The sequence below is a fragment of the Dasypus novemcinctus genome, chromosome 10 (assembly GCF_030445035.2).
Source record: "Dasypus novemcinctus isolate mDasNov1 chromosome 10, mDasNov1.1.hap2, whole genome shotgun sequence".
Classification (NCBI taxonomy): Eukaryota; Metazoa; Chordata; class Mammalia; order Cingulata; family Dasypodidae; genus Dasypus; species Dasypus novemcinctus.
In genome coordinates this window covers 42,850,582-42,871,951 of record NC_080682.1, presented here as the reverse complement: position 1 = coordinate 42,871,951, position 21,370 = coordinate 42,850,582, and the positions used below count along the sequence as shown (strand labels likewise).

Genomic DNA, 21,370 nt, shown 5'->3' with positions numbered 1-21,370 from the left:
GGACTTGGCCCAGTGGTTAGGGCGTCCGTCTACCACATAGGAGGTCTGCGGTTCAAACCCCGGGCCTCCTTGACCCATGTGGAGCTGGCCCATGCGCAGTGCTGATGCGCGCAAGGAGTGCCCTGACATGCAGGGGTGTCCCCCACATAGGGGAGCCCCACACGCAAGGAGTGAGCCCCTTAAGGAGAGCCGCCCAGCGAGAATTAAAGTTCAGCCTGCCCAGGAATGGCGCCGCACGCACGGAGAGCTGACACAACAAGATGACGCAACAAAAAGAAACACAGATTCCCGTGCTGCTGACAACAACAGAAGTGGACAAAGAAGAACACACGGCAAATGAACACAGAGAGCAGACTACTGGGGTGGGGGAGAAAGGGGAGAAAAATAAATAAATAAAATCTTTAAAAAAAAAAAAAAGATCAGTTTAGAGAGGATGTCTATGTGGTTTTGTCTTGAAACATTTTTTCTTTCTTTTTTTAGGTGGTGGTGATGATTGTGTTTAGGTTATTGTTAAAAGGTGATTGGAGAGGGCTTGCGGTTTTCTGTATTGGTTTGGATGTTTCGATAGTGTGATTTTCCATGTGAAGGTTTCTGTGTCTGGAATGTTGTAGGTGGAAAAAAATATCTACAAACCAACTTACCACCTCATGTGATTTTTGTTCCCCTCTGGAGCCTGCATGGGGGGGAACGTGGGACCTGAGTTGTGCACTGTCAACGTGGCAGACCTGCTGGTGGGCTGGGCAGTGTGGCTGGGCAGGGTCTTGCACAGAACATTGCTCTCCTTGGGCTGATGCAGAATGGTTTCTGTATTAATCAGCCAAAGGGGTGCTGGTGTAAAATACCAGAAATTGGTTGGTTTTTATAAAGCGTATTTATTTGGGGTAGGAACTTACAGATACCAGGCATAAAGTGTAAATTAACTTCCCTCACCAAAGTCTATTTTCATGTGCTGGAGCAAGATGGCTGCCGACATCTGTGAGGGCTCAGGCTTCTTGGGTTCCTCCCTTCCAGGGTCTTGCTTCTCTATGGGTTCAGGGTTCCTCTCTTCCCGGAACTTGCTTCTCTTTCCTCTGTGAGCTTACTTCCCGGGGCTCCAGCTTAAGGCTTCAGCATCAAACTCCAAAATCAAAAACCCTCAACTCTGTCCTTTGCCATGCCTTTTATCTGAGAGTTCCTACCCACCAAGGGGTGGGGGCTCAATGCCTTAATGACATGGCTCAATCAAAGCCCTAATCATAATTTAATCATGCCCAGGTACAGACCAGATTACAAACATAATCCAGTATATATTTTTGGAATTCATAACCATATCAGACTGCTTCAGTTTTCTTGCGAAACAAGAATGGGTGACAAGTGGGTGACATGAATGCCCTCAGCCTGAGAATTTTAGCCCGAGTTTTTTAATCATGTAATGAATTCCAAGACACAGATTTGCCCTTCTCTGCTATTCAGGCTTCTGTGTTAGCAGAAAGGCGGCTGTCTGCTCTTGCTTTATCTTAGTCGTGCTAGACAGTTCTTGCTTCCCCTCTAACCTTCCTGCCCCAGGCCCTACTCTTAATAGTAATTATAGGAAGAGCTAACATTTATTGAGCTGCGTATGCTAAGCTGAGCTTTGAGCTATGCATGTATGCTAAGCGTTTCACATGGATTTCATTGTTTAATACTTGCCACGACAATCCCATGAGGTAAAAACTGTGTAAACTTTTTTTTTGGGGGGGGGTGTTGCTCTGGTTTGTTACTTATCAAGGTTCCACCCCCCACGCTTTCTTGGGGTAGGTGCTGCTGTTATTGCCGAGGCTTGGAGAAGGAGATGGAAGAGCTTGCTCAGCTTCGTATGGCCAGAAGGGGTGGGCTCGTTTACGCTCCTAACCCCAGTGCTTTCCCGCCTTGCTGGTTGGCAGCACCCTGGAGCTTGTCTCTGGGGTCCCTGCAGAGTAGCTGGTAATTTACAGGTGAAAAAACTGCAGAGGTTAGGCCACTGGCTTTTAGGCTCCTTGTTAGTAAATGGGTGATACCAGGATTTAAATCCAGGTCTGACTCTGATTTTTCTCCCCCCGCCACCGTCCTCAGTTCTGTGGTGTAGTGGAATCAGTGGAGGGGTGCTTTGGCTGGTGGGGGCCTTTGTTTGTAAAGCCTGGGGAGGACAGGGGGTCACTTTAGGATGAATGGAAAGCAGAGTTCGTGAACCTGGAACCGGAGTCCTGATGTTCTGTCCTCATCTGAGGACGGGAGGATGAGGAAAGGGGGATGTGGGGGACTGGGGAGCCAGGAAAGTATAAGTGGTGGGTGCTGCCAGCTGGGCAGTGGAGAGGGGCGGGTTCCATGAGGAGCTGGCCCTGGACTTAGCAACACTTGGTAAATGGTGGCTATTTTTATCAATAGTCAAAGGAGGTGGGAAGGGAAGAGGAGGAAACTGGTGGGATTTGTGGAGTGTTTTTATTATTTAAATTCAAGGTTATGAAATTCAAACCTTAGCTGAAGAATTGGAACTCTGTCTTGTCTTTTGTTTTTTAAGGGGTGGGATGGGATGAGCGACATGTCAGCAGCCAAGGAGAGAATTTAAGGGCCAGCAAAATGGTATTTTATATTCACGTTGTTCAAGTGTCTGTTATATGGCCAGAGATCTCTTCCTAAGGGAGCAACTTAGAAAGTAAACAGTTTGTTAATGATTGCAACCCCTGTACTTTGGTTGCAAGGTACTCTTAGATCAAACTCGAATCTCTTTAAGGGGAGTTGGGAACACAGATAAATGAAATGGGCCCAATAATGAAAAGTCACACTGCCTATTGGTCTTTAAACAGTGTGGGTGCCATGTTGCTCGGCAACTGCTGTTTGTCCATGTTTGTCCATAGCATTGGGGCGAACAAACCAGGGAGTGATGGTGAACTCCAAGCACTTACCCATCTAATGGGGGAGCTGACACTCATAACCAATTAATTGCATGAATGTGGTCTGCTAAGAATGCCAGATCTTTTTTGTTTCTTTCTGAGAAGCCAAAAATCAACAGTTAAAAATGTTAAGGCTCCTAAATTTTCAAAGCTTGATCACAATTTTAAGAAATACTGTGGGTCCAGCAAAACATGTCAGTGGGCTAGATTTGGACAATGGTGCTCCAATGTGGGTACCCCAGATTTATCATCTGGAAGGTTTGGACGGGGATCTCTGGGATGTCAACTCTGACCCTCTCCCAAGAAGTAGAGATAAACCTGTCCTGGGAGCTTGCAGATCCCTGGGATAGTTCTCAGTGCTGGGAGATCTTGGTTGAATTGCTGCAAGTCTCTAGGACTTATTTTTTCCATTCATGAAGTAAAAGTGTTTCTTGAGTTGCATCAGGGTGTCCCATAAGTGCTTGCTTTGACTTTCATTAAAAAACAACTTCCCGTATTTGACTGTGTTGGAAATTGTTATGAAAACACTCACCCAAATAGATGTTACACCAAATTTTAATACACTGGAGACCACTGGTTGTCTTTAACTTGGTCACCTGTTGATAACATTAAAAAATAAGAATATGGGGTAACTTGCACTTTAAAAAGAAACACACCGGAGCAGATGTAGCTCAAGCGGCTGAGCACCTGCTCCCCACACACGAGGTCCCAGGTTCCATTGCCAGTACCTCTTAACAACAAAACAACAAACAAACAAACGAAAAAAACCAACTTAGGAGAGCTGATGTAGCTCAGTGGTTGTGTGCTGGCTTCCTAGATATGACGAGGTCCCAGGTTTGATCCCTGGCCCTGGTACCTAAAATACAAACAAAAGCAAACACATGATTTTACCTTAGTATATACGCACACATATACATTCATGCATATATATATATATGAAATGTGGATCTTTATACATGTAGTTGTTCATTAAGATTTCTTTAAAAATAAATTTTGTTTTTTTAACAAAAATACCCATCGAAATTTCTGGCTTGGAATTTCCAAGGTTAAGCCCAGCTCTAGGTCTCAAAGTTCTCCTGGCCTCCCAAAACAGCCCCTCAGGCTCCTTCTCTTTGCGCCTGGAGGACTTCATCCCCGTCCACCAGCCCCTAGAGGCAGCAAATCTGCTGGGTGGTTTGTGCCCATGCCTTCCACCCAAGCCACACCTGGCATTTTTGGGGCACGGAATTATGGATTATTCAAACCCTTCTTTGCAGTCCCTTCTTGGTGACAGCATTGTCACTGTTTTGCAAACGAAGCCGAGTAAGCCAGCGGATTCTTCCTTGGCTCTTGTGGTGTCTTTTGCTGTGGGTACTGCTTGCCGGGCTGCCTGCCGGCCTGCCCATCCCTTACCTTTTGGACTCTAGGGTAGAAATGGATGCACAGTGCTCAGGCCACCCCACAGTGCCTCATCTGCCTTCTGGGGAGTTTTCTGTAATGGTGCGCATTGCCCGGATTCTGGGTTCAATGGGAGGGCCCACCCCGTCAGCCGTTTTTTGTGATCAATGATTTACCTTTTAGGAGCCAGTTTTGTAGGGGGCTGTTGGATAAATTTCACAAGGGAGATAAATGAGAGCAGGGAAGAATGACGGCCTTTCAGAATGCTGTGTATGCTTCCAGTCCCATAAAATGCTGTTTGATTTTAAAAATTGCTTGAAGCGGTTCACATTTTGGTGAATTACGTCAGTGGGTAAAAATAACTATTGTCATATGGTGTGTGGGCTTGGCTTTAGAAAGATAAAGAGCCTATTGTTACCCATTGTGTTATTCAGTCACTCATTACCCATCCCTCAAAACCTAACGTGTATAATGGAAAACCTGAAGATTTGTCACTTAGTAAAAGCCAGGCTGCTCTGTGAATTTACCCCCTAAACCCTGCTTCTTTTAAGAATTAAGAACAGTGCAGAAGGCTCTTAATTCAGGCAATTCGAATGTGCTAATGAACCTGTTCCCAAATCCTGGGACAGGCAAGGGATTGTGCCCTGCAGCCCTGGATTTGCCTTTCCCGTCTCATTGTCTCAGTCAAGACTTGACTAAGGAGGAACCAGCTCAGCCTCATTGTCTCGGTCAAGACTTGACTAAGGAGGAACCAGCTCAGCGCCTGTGAGAATGGCTAAGGGCTTCAGTGTCAGGCCGACCTGGGCCTGCTAGCTGAAAGGTGCTGGGTCAGGAAGTTGGTTTTTTCCCAAGGTTCAGTTTCCTTATCTGTAAAATGGGGACAGATAAGTTCCTGCTTCCTGCAGTTGCTGTAAGGCTTGTATGGGAGGACGACTGTCACACGTGTATGTAGCACAGTGACTGTCCATAGTCAAGGGCTCAGTCCAGATGATATTAATACTATGAAGAATCAACTTGCATTAAATCCCCACTCAGGGTTACGTGCTGGGTGGTGTTGTCTGCCCCTTTCCCTGCATTGTTGCTCCCAAGCCACCCATGCCCCTCCCTGGCTGTGCCGCAAGCTCGCAGGTCCTTGGACCACTCCCTGTCCTATTGGCAGGGTGTCTCCTTTTTTTTTTTTCCCCCCATGTGAGTCTTGGAGAGTCAGAACCACCCTAAGTCCAGGGCTACAGAAAAAGGCCTGTGAGGCTTGGCTGGGAGGGCTCCGAGCCTGGAGAGTTCCTGGGGGCTGGAACGGTAGCAGAAGGTCAGCAAGTGAGTTGAAGAGTGTCAGCCTCAGAAATTTGGTTAGACAGGAAGAGGGCTTTTACGCTGTTTTGTTCGAGTCTCAGGAGATAACCTCCCGCTGTTTTATACTTGATGAAAGGATGGCTCAGGGAGACCCTCAAGTCCCATAGCTCAGCAGCCTCAGGGGAAGTTGGAACCTAAAACACCTGATCACCGCCCTGGGTGTGCCTGCCAGATTCACAGGCTCTTGGTGGTGATGGCCCGTGAGCTCTGGGCCGCGGGGGCCTCCTAGACCCTCGCCCACCCATCTCCATCCTTCTCTGCTCCCATTGGGCCAGGTCAGAGGGAAGGCCCAGCCGGAGGTGGTAGGGGCAAGCCACAGCCTTATTCCTTGCCCTTTCTCACACCATGACCTTGGGGTGCCTCACCATCCTTGTTGGAGCCCCTCAGCCCTGCCCCTTATAAATTCTCCTCAGTTACCTGAGTTGCCGTCTGTCCCTGCCGGGATCACGACCAATGGCATGATTTAGAAAGGATGACAGGAGTTCTATTGACTTTCCACTGTGGATTGGGGGCGGAACTGGGAAGCAAGGCGATTAGGCAGGTGGATGAGGGGAGTGGGCCTGACTCTTTCAGGGCTCACCCAGGGCCTCAGCTTAGGCAGGGGCATTATAGCTGCAGTCATAGATACTCTGACAGGATTGAAGCAAAAATAGACTGCAGTAGAGATGACCCTGTTCTGGCACTTCTTAATTGTGTATGTGTGTGTGTGTGTGTGTGTGTGTGGATCAGGGACTTCAAAAAAGAAAAACGGAAATGGCCTGAGTGCTTTCTTAGCCCTAGGAGGAGACTGTCATCTAGGCAATGGGCACAGGGCAAGAGTAGGGAAGTCAAGATGCCTTGGGCAAGGAAACATCTCTGGGAAATGATCACTGAGTGGCCCCGTGAAGAATGAAGGGAAGGGACAAATTAGAGGTTATTCTGAATTTCTAGACTGGGAGATAGGTTTAATGGAGCACTCACATCAGGGAGAGGGGAAGGGGAAAATATTTAGAAATGCATTTTGGTGTGTAGTTGAAGTAGTGCTTAAGTAGAGAAGGTGGAGATAATTTAGAAGTTCTAGGTAAATGCAGCTAGAGCTTCCCGTGACTTAGGTGTTAATTGGGAAGAATCCTGTGTTCAGAGTGGACCACTGATGTAATGCTTTGGTCTTACTGGGATAACCTTGAGAGCAGCATTAACCGTATGTTTTTCTCTGGGGTCTGGAAGAAGGATCATTATGATGGAAACCGCTGTTCTGGAGTGGTGGTGGTTCCCACAGGTGGGGAGGAGAGCTTTGGTTCATCACCATATGGGGTCATGATAACTAATGGAGGTTGTGAAACAGGAATGCATCGCTGGGGAGGGGAGCAGTGAGCAAGGCTGGAAGGCCCAACAGTGAGAGTCTGTTCCTCAGAAAAGAGGGGAGAGAAGACTCCACTCCGTAGCACTGGGTGTTCTTGGGAATGGCTAATGTTCTGCCAGCTGGTTGGCTGATGGGTTTTGTATTGCACCCTTGATGTCAGGTAACCTGAGGTCCTTGGAGGACTTGAGGACAGCCCCACACCCTTCCCATGTATGTCACTGCTGAGCTTAATTCTCTTTCTGGCCTTTCCTCCTTTTTACTCAGGCCTGGGGACCAGCAAAAGCCTTGGACGCCTTTGCAGAGGAGTAGAGAGAGGCTGGTGAGCCGTGAGTGCTCCCCTGGGGGCCTGCATCTGGGATAGAAGGGGCTTGGATAGAGTGCCTGTCCCCAGACCTGGGTTCTGGTGTCTGTGCTTCCTCACTGGCTGTATTTCCTTGGCTAAGCCACCCGCTGTCTCTGGGCCTCAGTGCCCTCCAGTGTAACCAAGTTATTGCTTCATTATTTAAATACTTGGGAGAGTATGAGTTTAATTTTTGCCTTTTGGTTTTGCTGGTAGATTCTGAGCCTTGGTGCTGTCATCCATAAAATGGGGATAAAAATACCTTGAGGGGTTGCTGTGAAGATTTAAGGATTACAATGATAGTAGCAGCTGAAATAGATCATTTAAATTTAATCCTCACTTAAGGGAGGTATGATTATTATCCCTATTTTACAGATGTGGATACAGAGGCACAGAAAGGTTTAGCTACCTGCTGAGAGTAGCACAGCCAGTAAGTGGTTGACACTGAATGGTTTCCCCCAGGCGGTCTGATTCATGACTCTGTGCTGAGACAAGGGAGTAAAATGCCCAGCAGTGCCTGGCACACAGTAGTACCTAGTTAAACTCGAGTCCCTCCCTTTTTATCCTTAGAATGCTTTTGAAAATGGAGATTTCATTGTGCTTTTTGGTCAGCTGTTTGACCCATTGTGTGTTTTCTGATTCTCAGTCCAGGGCAGTTCTCTCCTATTTTTCTGCCTGCCCAAATACATCTTTCAACCCTCTTATTTTTTTTCTTTTCCTTCTTCTCCTCTTCCTCTTCTAGGGAGCTTCCTCTCCTTCCTCCCTCCTCCCTGAGCTTCATTAGATTCAGTCCCCCATTATCTTAGTATCCTAGTGGAAGAATTTGGTGTCTGTGAAAATGAGGGTTACTATTAAAATTAGTTACTTTGTTGTTGTGTCAACTAGTTTTTTTTTGGGGGGGGGTTGTAAGTAAAACAACAAAAGTAGTTTAAGCAAAAAGGGGTGTTTTATCGTGCAGTGTAAGAAGTCTGAAGGTGGAAAGGTCTAGAGTTGGTCAATTTAGTAGCTTAAACGGGCCATTCTCAGCAGGCAGGTAATTTGTCCCCTCATTGCTACACAGTGGCTGCAGCAGCTCCAGATATCACAGGCAGACCTGGTGACATTCAGCAAATCAGTGTGATATTTCCTCCTGTGCATCTCTTTTTTATTCGTGAGGAAACTTTCCCAGAGCCTTATTGCAGACTTCTTTCAGGTTCCGTTGTCTGGTGTCTCAGCCTGGGTCCTCCGAGGCCTGGGGCAAAGATTAAATGCTGATGCTTTATTTAGGAAGTCAGGCCCAGGGAGGTGAGGGTGACAGAACAAAGGGGGAATGAGGTCAGGAAAGAATTGAAGCCATGTATACTAGTCAGCCAAGGGGTGCTGATGCAAAATACCAGAAATTGGTTGGGTTTTATAAAAGGTGTTTATCTGGGGTAGGAGCTTTCAGATACCAGGCCATAAGCATAAGTTACTTCCCTCACCAAAGTCTATTTTCACGTGTTGGAGCAAGATGGCTGCTGACATCTGTGAGGTTCAGGCTTCTTGGGTTCCTCCTGTCCAGGGTCTTCCTTCTTCCTGGGCTCAGCGTTCCTTTCTTCCTGGGGCTGGCTTCTCTTTCCTCTGTGAGTTTATTTCCCAGGGCTCCAGCTTAAGGCTTCAGCATCAAACTCCAACATCAAATACCCTCAACTCTGTCCTTTGACATATCTTTTATCTGTGAGTCCCCACTCACCAAGGGGCAGGGACTCAATGCCCTAATGACGTGGCCCAATCACAGCCCTAATCATAACTTAATCGTGCCCAGGTACAGGCCAGATTACAAACATAATCCAGTATCTATTTTTGGAATTCATAACCATATCAAACTCCTGCACCACGCAGTGCACTATGCTATTGCTCTGGGCCTCTGCTTGGTGAGGATCTCAGAGACGGGCTGGTGTGTTCTGTCTTGCACCTGGGGCCTTCTCAGGAAGGGTTTCAAGAAGACTCTTGCTTTGCTTACTGGTGTTTTGGGGGGATGGAAAGGAGAAAGGAACATACTGATAACATCTTTCTTCTTGTGATAACATCTTTTGCACTTAAATTTTTATCTTCTCTAAACCCTGGTATATTTGTCTCCGCTAGGTTTCCACTGGAAGGCAGCATAGCTGTGTGGTTAAGAGTATGGACTCAGGAATTAATCTGCCTGGTTAAAATCTGAGCTCTGTACCTTTTAAAGGATTGTTTGGAGAGTAAAGTGAGTTAATATTTGAAAGCACTTATAACAGTGCCTGGCAGAGTTAGTGTCAAAGCTGTGATTTTAATCTCCCAGAAATTTCCTTTTCCTCAAATATGGTGATCCTTGCACTGTCATCTCTAGCATTCAGAGATTTTTGACACATTGTCTCATGAAGTGATCATCAGTTCATTAATGTTTATTGATTCGAAGACTCTAAGGGGCACAGATTGAAAAGCACCATCACTCTTGCCTTCGTGTTTGCCCTCCTCTGACATCCCTTAGCAAGTGGAACTTACCCTAGGGAGACTGTCCACTGGCCTTCCTGGATTTGTTCGCCTGCCTCCCTGCCTCCCTAAGCCGTGAGCTCCCCAGCGATACGGAGCGTCTCCTCTAGCCCTAGCACTTTGGAGCTATGTTTGGCAAATGCCGGTGCTCAAGAACTGCTTGAATTCTTAGTGTTGACCACCTTGAATTAGTTATTTACAGGCATGTCTTATTTCCTTGCCTTTTCCTGGAAACTGCTTGAGGGCAGGATCTAGAGCTTTCATGTTTTTAGGTGATATTTGGATGGAGGAACAGTGGAATGAATTTCCTTTGAGGAGACAACATATCTATGCACATTGATGTGACAGAACTTGTGGAAGGGGCGAGGGCATGCAATCCGGAGTTTGTTACCCTGTCCCCACTTGCCCAGCACCTGCCTCTTTTTTCTCCCTCTGACCTAGGATCTATTATAGACCAGGTGGATTGATGCATTGCACAGATTGAGGGAGGCAGGGGGTGAGCTGCACAAGCTTAGGCCTGGGATGGTGAGCGCTTGAAGCTAGAGTGGGGTGGTAGGAATGGAAAGTTTGAGAGTGGGGGTTGGGTAGGAAAAAAGAGTCAACAGGATTTAGCCACTGAGGGTTGCGGGCAAGAGAGGAGGAATACTTCGAGGATTGGTGCTTGGACTACGGTGCTTGGACTACTGCGGGGCTTTGGGGAAGGGGGGGGGGGAAAGCAACCAGGGGCAAGCCCTTCCTTTCTGTGCAAATGCTGATAATTAGAAATGGTGGGATAGGTAGAAGGAATACTGGACTAGGTAATCCAGAGGCCAGGATTTGGCTGGCCTTCACCTTGGACTTGCTGCAGGACTTTGGGCAAGTCCTTTCCCCTCTTTGGGCCTTAGGGATTGCCTCCTCTAGAAAACGGGATCTTCATTCTTTCCTCCAGTGTATGCTTATTGACTGCCTACTGTGTGCACAGGCAAGGTCTCTGTGCTCATGGAGCAATCCAGTTAGCTAGGGAGACTGATTCAGTTAAATGCCGAGAAGAAGTGATGTGATAGAGAATGAGGAGCACTAGTGTCCATTGGTTAGTTTAGGGAAAAACTTGTGTTACTGATGGCCTTTGAGGCCACACCATGGGAATGTCTGGAGCAGAAGGAAGGGAGAAGGGAGTAAAGGCTCATAGGCTGTGGGAAGATTTGAATTTTATTCTATGATGGAAAATTGGTGGATGTTTTTCCCTTCCACTAGGATCTCTTTTGATTATTTTCCTCTTCAGGAGGACCAGACTTTAAAAATCCTATTAACCAAAAAAGGTGGTTTACTAAACAATAAAAAACACAAGCTTGCATTGTTTTGGCTTTTAAAGTATGGGGAAATAATTCTTACTTCACAGTTACTATCTTTGAAGAGCTCCCCCTCTCACCCCCCAGAGATCTAAAGACCTCATATTAAGACATTATCAGCTAAACAATCTTTAAGATCCCTCCTGTTTCAAATATTCATTCTTTCCAAGGTTGCTTGCTAGAGGATTAAAAAAAAATTACTGCCACCTACTGCTAGAAGGAAGATGGGTTTTTATACGGTGGAAATCCCAAACCCAGTGTCAATCCCTGCGGGATCACTGGTTTTACACTCTGCCTTCGTGACCTGAAAATTGCCCTGGGAAAGGGGTGAGATGGTCCTGATTTCCCCTTTTCTGGCCGGGAGAATCTTGACCCTGCTTCTGTGTGCTTCTGCCTCAATTGAACATGGCGAGGCAGGAGGGAGGTGCTGGAGGCAGGAGGGAGGTGCTGACGGGCGCTGCCCCAGTGGCTGTGAGGAAAGACCCCGGGCAGCCGCCCCACACAACCGAGTTAATCCATTGTTTGTGACTGACCTTTACACTGAACCCGCACAGTGTCCCGATACCCTAGCCCAGCCAGCAGGCCTTTGCCTAAGGCACTTCTTAACCTCCCATCCCCACTATTAAATCCTCAACTGCTTGATTTCAGATTTGCCTTGTGCGTGGCTGAATGAATCCACTGACTTCCGTTTTCTTTTTCTGTTACAGGTTGTGTGCGCCGGGGACTGTGAGTACCTTTTTCCTCTGTGTTTTCGTGTTGTTTGCTACTGCCCTCTGATGGACACAGGGCAGCATTACCAGAATGTAAAAATCACAGAAAATGCTAAATTTAAAAAAAAACCTTTAGTTTCCAGTTTTTCTTTTTTTTTTTTAAGATTTATTTTTTTATTTACCCCCCTTTCACCCCCCCCCCCCCCCCAGTTGTCTGCTCTCTCTGTCTTCTGTGTCTGCTTGCATTCTTGTTAGCGGCACCGGAAATCTGTGTCTCTTTTTTTGTTGCGTCATCTTGCTGCGTCAGCTCTCCATGTGTGCAGCACCACTCCTGGGCAGGCTCTGCTTTTGTTCGTGTGGGGCGGCTCTCCTTGCGGGTTGCACTCCTTGCGCGTGGGGCTCCCCTACGCGGGGAACACCCCTGTGTGGCAGGGCACCCCTTGTGCGCGGCAGCACTGGGCATGGGCCAGTTCACCACATGGGCCAGGAGGCCCTGGGTTTGAACCCTGGACCTCCTATATGGTAGGCGGACATTCTATCAGTTGAGCCACATCCAGTTCCCTCCAGTTTTTCTTTATGAGTGGGGTGAGGGTAGGAATAGCAAATGAAAGAACAGATTCAATTTTCTGTGCAACCTCCCCAAAATAAAATGTTTATTTTCTGTGGTTTTCCCCCCCAATCTACATCCCTGAGTTATATAAAGAAAATTAGTTGAAAGTATAATGTAGTATGATTTTTATTTATTTTATAAGTTGTTATACCAAAAGTATTTTCTTATGTTGCTACATTACCCCATGACTTTTAAAAAAAGATGTTGTTTCTTTTATTTTTTTAGGGGGTACCAGGATTGAACCCAGGACCTCATACATGGGAAGCAGGCACTCAACCACTGAGCTGCATCTGCCCTCTGCCCCCATGAATTTTTTTTTTGAGATGACTTTTTAAAAGGGTTCGGAGTTTGTTTAACCTTTAGAAAAATCAGACATAGATTCCTATATATGGAGGGCTGAATCCCAGTTTTGACTGGGGCTGAGATATTGAAGTTCCCCCTAATCTACAGTAAAATGAGAAAAATACGAATACAGTAGTAAGGTTTTCATGAAGCTAATATATTTGGTTGAAGGCACTGTCTGTTCTGAAATTATGTCCTTACTAATTTTTTTGGTGATAAAATGTTTTTTTAAGAAATAAAGATGATAATAGCTGGTAGATTTTAAAAAAATATAAATGTTTTTGGTGAAAAATAAAAATTGATAGCTTTAGTTAGTCCCCCAAATTTGGGGACCTTAAAACATTTTTTTAATTTATTTTTTATTTTTAAAGAAGTAGATTACACATACGTTACATCAAAAATATAGAGGATTCCCATATACACTACCCTCCCACTCCCACACTTTCCCACATTAACAACATTTTTTCATTGGACTTTTAAAAATTCCTGATTGGTGAAACCTCGAAGTCTGTGAACCATGGAGATAAATAATTCAGTCATTTTCACAGCACCATTGAAAGAGGGCATGTCTTGCTGAAACTTCTAATAAAGCAATCTAGTTAATATTATGCAAAGCCTGTGCAAACAACTGGAAGAATTCCTTAGTTGCTTTTTCTTCCTGTTTGGTATATAATCTGGTAGGTACCTTGTGCAGGCTTGAATCATTGGTGCAAGATGGGGCTTCTACAAAAAGAAAATTTCCATTCATAGAAGTAATACTTTATAGCATAGGAGATGAGGGAACTAGAATAAGTAAAAAATAAAAAAAAAAATTTTTTAAGCTCTTTCATACAGAGAGTGGGTGGTGGGAGGTGCCATTTTATTAGTTTGTTTTTCTTTCCTCTGTTCCAGGCTTGAGCTGTCATCCGATCAAATTCAGTTCTACAGCCACTCACATTCATTTTAGTGAGTCACCAGAGAACTTTTCAGTAATAAATGTGACGACTTTGAGTGGCCAGATTCCCTGGAGTCCCCAGTCAGACAGTCATGGGAACACTTCATTTGGAGGACTCGTTCCTGGGACGCTGTATCTTTTCAGCTTTTCAAATGGCTCCACTACCTGCTGCCAAATAGTGCAAACAAGTGAGCAAGACTTTTCTTTTGGGATGGATTGTGGGGTTTGGAGAGTTTATTTAAAGGTCTTCATATGTGCATTGTGTTTGAAATCACTGTATTAAAACCTGAGCCTCCACAGCAAAAAAATGACTTCTTCTTGCGTGTTTTTTCTCCCCAATCATGGTTCCGTTGCCTGGTTTGAGGGGTACGTTGGTCCTCTGAGATCTGCTCTGACACTTTTCTTTCTGCCTGCTCTTTGAGTGGCACCGTAGTGACCTAAGGGATAAGAGCACAGACTCAGCATCTGGTCGACCAGGCTCCCCTTGTGTGTCTGCCAGTTTGCAGCTCTGCACCCCTGGGCGAGTCACTGATCTTGCTGGACCTCAGTTTCTTCATTGCTGTTTTTTAAAAAAGTTAAATATATTTGAGTGTGCTTTCTTTTCTGGGCTACCTTGAAACTTAAGAACCTGCTTTTCCAAAATGTTCCCAGAATCCCTGTATGAATCAACAAGCTTTAGCTCTTAACATGTTTCTCCATCTTTAAAATGGCACATTAGTCTTCCTCAAGAAATTGTTGAGATGCATAAATGAGAAGGGGCATGTCCAGCACCTGGTGCAGTGTCTGGGACACAGTCAGCCCCCAAATGGGGCTGCTGCTGTTCTTGCTACCTCCACCACTGTGACTGTTGTTTGTGGTTCATCATCATCCTTATCGCCATCAGCACCATTAATTGTAAGTGGCCCCACAATGATAATCTGTCAAAGATTCTCCTCTGACCCTGTGAACATGTCATTTTATAGAAAAGAGGGAGCGGATGTGGCTCAAGTGGTTGATCACCTGACTCCCACTCTGGAGGTCCTGGGTTTGGTTCCCGGTGCCTCCTGAAAAAACAAAAATAAACAACAAACAAAAACAAATGGAAAAATCAGAGAAGCCCACATGGCTCAGTGGTTTGAGCACCAGCTTCGCACATACAAGGTCCCGGATTCAACCCCTGGCCTTGGTACCTGAAAATAAATAAATAAATAAAAAGAGCCTCCCATCTGGAGGAGCTTCCAGGCATGAAGTCTGTTGCATTGTGGGCCATGTGATTCTTTCCTGCCTGTTCCATCTTCCTTCCATTCCTCTCCTTTCTCTCCTTTCCTTTCTGCCCTTCTTCATTGATGGAATATGTGTCTGTAGCTCCCAGGTGCCAGGTAAGGCTGTCATTTTAGGGTCCTGGGCATGTTGGGGTGGTGCCCACCTGTACTCTCTTTACTCTTTTGGGGTCCATCTCCTTCCATGAGATTAAGGATTTTAGGTCTTGTGTTTCTTTTCTGTTTCTAGTTGCTACTCCCCAATCTTGAATTTATTTACAATGTATCCTTTGTGTCATTTCAGTTACTATTAGAAACCATAATGACTTTCATTGTTATAAGATCTTATACAGATGATGAAACTGAGGTGCAGAGAAGGAAGTGAGATGACTTTAAGTCACGTGGTTAATGACTAGCACAATTGGAATCCGAGCCGAGACTTTTTAACATCCAAATCAACCCTGGAATCTTGTTTACGGTATCATGGTGCCTGATAATCATCTTTCATACATAGTGCAGCATGTTAGAGCTGTCAGCAGAGGAACTGAGACTCAGAGGTGTGGGGGACTAATTCCAGGTCACACAGCCAAGGGGCAGAGCCGGTCCTTACACCCAAACCTGGACTCCTAGACCAGTCGCTCGCTCTCTTTGCTCTTCTGTCCCACAGCATCTTTATGTCAGAAAACTGCTGAGTGTCCTTCTGGTAACAGTTTTGGCAACAACGTTGTTACGTGCTTCTGCATCATATAGGCCTCTCTGCTTTCAGTGTTTTTTGAGAATTGGGGAGATAGAATCAATGTATTTTGTTTTTTTTTTTTTTTTCCTGTTTTGCTATATATTTTTTCTTTTTTTTATTATTATTATTTTTATTGACTTTGTAATAATATTACATTAAAAATATATATGTGAGGTCCCATTCAACCCCACCCCACCACCCCACATCTCCCCCCCCCAGCAACACTCGTTCCCATCATCATGACACATCCATTGGATTTGGTAAGTACATCTTTGGGCACCTCTGCACCTCATAGTCAATGGTCCACATCATGGCCCATACTCTCCTCCATTCCATCCAGTGGGCCCTGTGAGGATTTAGAATCAATGTATTTTGTTGGAGCGAAGTCTTGGAGGCAAAAATACAAAAGAAACTCTGTTTGTACTATTCACTTCTGGAAGTAGACATAGAGAACAAACTTTACTCTTAGAATTCTTTTAAAAATATTTCTATTTTTTTTTTCTTGGAATGTAATATTTAATTAGAGCCCAGTCCTGTGTTTGACATTGAAGCTGTTTCTGTCAGTCCAAACAATGTGATCCTAACCTGGAAAAACAATGACACAGCTGCTTCTGAGTACACATATATAGTACAGACTAAGATGGAAAAGAACTGCACGACTGCAGAAAGAAGTTGTAACATCACAGGCTTAAATCCAGCGACTTCCTATACATTCTCCATCACTCCAAAAACAGTAAATGGGACTCTGGGAGAGCCCGTGGACAGAAATGTTACAACAGGTAGGTTGGCTCCCAGGATGATCCTGAACAATTTCTTGCTGTCTTATATCCTAGAGGCTTATTGTCTTGTATCCTTCAAGTACCTGATAGAAAGACATTGAGTTTCAACAACTAGGTAAGAGGCGAAAAGGTACTATGTTATTTCAAGCCCAGGAGTTCAGGTGGCTAGAGTATTCACTATTGAGATCATATTGGTTGGGGGAAGTTTTAACTGCTTTCACTTGTTTGGTTTAAAATTTTCTTTGTTATTGTTAATACTGCCTTTTTTTGCTAAGACCTGGGACAAGAGTCTGCATTAGAAATATGTCTTGATGGTGTTTGTAGCCTTCTTTTAAGTTTTTTTGGGAAGGTGGGTGCTGAATTTATATTCCCAGTAGTTTCTGCTGGAGATACATGTTTGATTTTCCTTATAGAGGACTGTGTGTTTCAAATGAAACTAGAGCCCAATGATATTCAATTAAATATGTATTTAGTTTAGCTTTCAATATCCTATGCTACCCATGATAGCTGGAAAATTTAGCTTTTTTAAAAAACTAAGTCTGAGAATGAAAAATGTTTAAAAAGTGGTGATGTCCTTTGTTGATTTTTTTCTGGTTGGAGGGGTGTGATCTCCTTGGCTATGAAAGCCATGAATCCTAACTTTTTGGAGCCCAGGGTTTGAAGTAAGTGCTAGCCCAGTGCTTCTCAGACAAAGAGCAGGCAAACAAAAAACCAGTGATTCTGAACATTTTTTAAAGCCAGGATGCCATTTCTTTAAATAATGTGTTACCCAGAAGCCTGATAAATAAAAGAACTGGAGAGAGAGAGAAGAGCCACAGGGAAGGGGTGATGAGATACTTTCTAGAAATTCTGGAGCTCCTCAGAGCAGTTTTAGAGGGGCGTTTTATTTCCTTGTTGCTAAAGCAAATATTATACAATGGGTTGGCTTAAATGCTAGGAGTTTATAGGCTCAAGGTTTTAGTTGTAGTTTTTTTTTTTTTTTTTAAAGAGGTACTGGGGATTGAACCTGGGACCTTGTACATATGAAGCTATACCTGCCCCCCTTGGCTCACGGTTTTGAGGCTAGGAGAAGTCCAAATCAAGGCATCATCAAGACTATGCTTTTTTTCCCCCAAAAAGACTGGTGTTCTGGGGCTGGCTACCCGCGATCCTTGGTCCTGGGCTCCTCTGTCACATGACAGTGTACATGGCAGCCTCTCCTGGCCTCTCCTCTTCCATGTTCCACTGACTGTCAGCTCCTGGCTGTCCCCTCTGCGACTTTCTGTCTTTCATTTCATTCTGCTTATAAAGGACTCTGGTGGTGGGATTAAGACATACCCTGATTGGGCTAGGCTGCACCTTAAACTGAAGTAGCCTCATGCGAAAGTTCTATTTACAATGGGTTCACACCCACAGGAATGGATTAATATTAACAACTTGTTTTTCTGGGGTATATAGCTCCAAGCCACCACAAGGGGAAGAACCTCACAATAAAGGTTTGTTATATTGAATTGTGAAAGAGAGAGGAAAATAAGGCTAGGGCAGAGAGAAGACAGAATTAAGAAGGAAAAAGACGGTGGGATTCAGAAATGGTGATGGGGTCAAGTGACGCAGACTCCGGACTAGAGAAAACCCGGGAGGTGGTGAGGGGGCAGCAGACACGCGCATGAGAGCCAAACCTGCTCGCTCCACCTTAGCTTCTGAAGATGGTGTCATGTGGAAGCAAAGTTGATTGGTTACTATTTCTCGATCAGTAAGGTTTTGCTGTCCTTATTACGTTATTTTGTTTTCACGATAACCCCGAGGGCCCCAGCTGAGAAAACTGTAACCCAGAGCACCTAAGTCTTTTCCACAGTCGCGGGGCTACTGAACATCAGGTGTGCCTGACTCCAGACCTCTGTGGGATAACCATGTTCCTCACAGTTAGCCAGAGCCATTGAGCCGGCTAATTTATTGGTGATAAATTCCTTAAAAGAAAAAAAAAAAGGCACATGAGTGAACTTGCGTCGGAAACATTTGAAACTTATGATGTGAAGAATCGAGTCCTAGAGCAGATCAGCCTGTTTCGGAGCTGGACGGTGGCTTTGGATCATCTAGACCAGTGTGTTTGAGCTCAGTCTCCTGTAGCCCACAGGCAGAGGTTTTGCCCTGTCTGTACATTGCCTGAGCGTTTATGTGCTCTAATTTATATATATATATAAAAGAGTCAGTTAAAATAAAAAATACAGTTTAGAGAATAAACTTATTACTGGGTTCACACCTGGTATTTTTTCCCTATGTATGAAAATACATAAATAATTTCAAACTGAAAAATGTGTCCTGGCCACCCCCAAAACTCCTGTTGCTCGTCACCTGGGTGTGCACGCCACCCTTTTGGGAAACACTCACTTTACGGATGAGGAAGAGGAGACCGTGGGCATTTGGGGAGTTGGTGTGTCATAAGTGACTTGTTCCAGGTCATCGTGGCATGTGGTCAGTTAAGAGTCCAGGTGTCCAATTCCCAGTCCTGTGCTCAGTGTATCTTGTTGCTTCTTTAATCTTGAGAACCTTTTGTGCCTTTGGTTTTTAGAGAATAATTTAGTCTTATATTCTACTTTTGCTTCTATCTCTTTTCCAGTACTGAGTTTGTATATAAGCATGCTAGAACATTAGGAATCATTAAGCAAGTTTCTTTTTAAAAAATCTGATTAAACAGTTGAGCACTGCCTACGCGCAAACTTTAGGCCCGGTCTTTAAAGAGAGTCACCTCTGGATTGTTTACCTGCTTTCCGCCTGCTCCTTCAAGCGGTCGATATTTTTACATTATTCCCGTTCCTTTCCTTGTTAAGAAAACTGGGGTCAGCAGTGAAATCAGTGTCTGCTGTACTGAGATTCTGAAACTCCCTCCACTGAGAACTTTAGCTTAGTATTGAGCAGATTGGAAAAAAGATTGTTTTCTGTTGGAAAAAACGCTATCCTGAAAGCCAGAAGTCCTGGATTCTGGTTTCCCCACCACTCCAGTAGTATGTGTTCGTAGACCTCTTTCTGCGTCACCCCACCTCTCCAAAAATGAATCGAAGATGTCATTTTGACTGAAATGTTTTAGTTTATGTCACTTTTATCCAAATAGGTGATAGAAAGAAGGGCGGGGTATACTATAGATTGAAAAGTCTCCTGAAAAATCCCCTTGGCGCTGGAATGCAGAGACCAGCTCCTTAGATGAATTGTCTTGGTACCTAATGCATGATGTTATTTCCTTTGTCTTGATTGAGACCTTTAGACTTAGCAAGGAATCACATGATGCTTTGTTCCTGATGTCTAGGAAAATTTAATTAAATTCTGCTATTTTAAAGAGGCAATTTGGAGAGTATCAAACCACTGTTGGGGTTATTAGTCTTGGAGGGAAGTATAGTTACTAAAGAAAATTTGGCTTTTAGGTATACTTCTTTCCCTTTTTCCTCCATGCTAATATATTTTCCCCAATGAAATGATGGAAATGCGCTGGACTCTGCAATCAAGGCAGTGATTTTAGTGAGTCACGTAGAACCATCAATGACGTCAGACTTTTTTTTTTGGATGCACTGAGGCCTGGGATTGAACCCAGGACCTTGTATGTGGGAATATGGCACTCAGTCACTGAGCTACATCAGCTCCCCAGAGTTGCTTTTATCGTTTGTTTGTTGTTTGTTGTTTTGTTTATAGGAGATACTGGGACCTGGGATCTTCTATGTGGGAAGCAGGTGCTCAGCCTCTTGAGCTACTTATGCTCCCTCAATAATTATTTTTTAATTCCTTTTTATCATTTGTTATGGTACATTTCTGGGAGGGGGCTGCTGAGTCAAAGTTCCTGAGCATTTTTGTGACTCATAAATAGTATATACTGATTTTTAAAAAATACCAATTACTGTGCCGACAGTTTACCTCATTTTGTTTATTTATTTATTTTAAAAGATTTATTTATTTATTTATTTATTTTTGTTTCTCTCCCCTTCCCACCACCCTGCCCCAGTTTTCTATTCTCTCTGTCCATTTCCTGCATGTTCTTCTTTTTGTCCACTTCTGTTGTTGTCAGCAGCATGGGAATCTGTGTTTCTTTTTTTGTTGTTGTTGCATCATCTTGCTGCATCAGTTCTCCGTGTGTGCGGCGCCATTCCTGGGCAGACTGCACTTTCTTTTGCGCTGGGTGGCTCTCCTTACGGGGCGCACTCCTTGCACGTGGGGCTCCCCTACGCGGGGGACACCCCTGCGTGGCACGGCACTCCTTGTGCGCATCAGCACTGCGCCTGGGCCAACTCCACACAAGTCAAGGAGGCCCGGGGTTTGAACCATGGACCCCCCATGTGGTAGACGGATGCCCTAACCACTGGGCCAAGTCCACGTCCCTAGTCAGTCAGTCAGTCAGTCAGTCAGTCAGTCATTTTAAATTAAAGGTGACTGCAGGCATCTTGTCCTATCAGTGCCCATTGTGTATGAGTATATGTTTTAACTTTTTACTCGAGTGACAAATGTACAACTTAAACTTTCCCATTTTACTGTGGTTAAGAGAACAAATATGAGAACATTCTTTCATGAACTGTAACGAATATATAATACTAATCAGGGTGTTAATAATCGGTGGGTTGGGGAAAAAATGCACTAAATGTAAGATTTTGGCTATAGTTAATATTTTGACAATGCTCTTTCATAGTTTGTAACAAATGTTTCATAAAAATGCCAGGCGTTGGTTGTGGAGTGATGTGTGGGAGCCCTGTATGATGAAATGAATGTTTGTTTTATAAATTACAATATACACATACTGCTTATGTAGTGCATATATAAATGATATACTTCAATAAAATTTTAAAAACTTTCATTTAGCCATCATTTTCATTTACTTTTAAAATCTTGTGCTACCATCACCAATATCCATTGTCCCAGCTTTTTCATCACCTCAAATAGAAACTCTGTACCCATTAAG

The 21,370-nt window shown here is 44.4% G+C and overlaps 1 protein-coding gene across 1 annotated transcript in view; it reads left to right on the top strand.

Annotated features, from left to right (window-relative positions):
- PTPRJ (protein tyrosine phosphatase receptor type J) overlaps window positions 1–21,370 on the top strand; it is a 192,553-nt gene that overhangs the window by 124,268 nt on the left and 46,915 nt on the right. Inside the window, exons 2-4 of the mRNA XM_012524934.3 lie at window positions 11,814–11,832; window positions 13,660–13,890; window positions 16,201–16,455. Coding sequence (XP_012380388.3) covers window positions 11,814–11,832; window positions 13,660–13,890; window positions 16,201–16,455 — 505 coding nt within the window. The remainder of the gene's footprint in view (window positions 1–11,813; window positions 11,833–13,659; window positions 13,891–16,200; window positions 16,456–21,370) is intronic.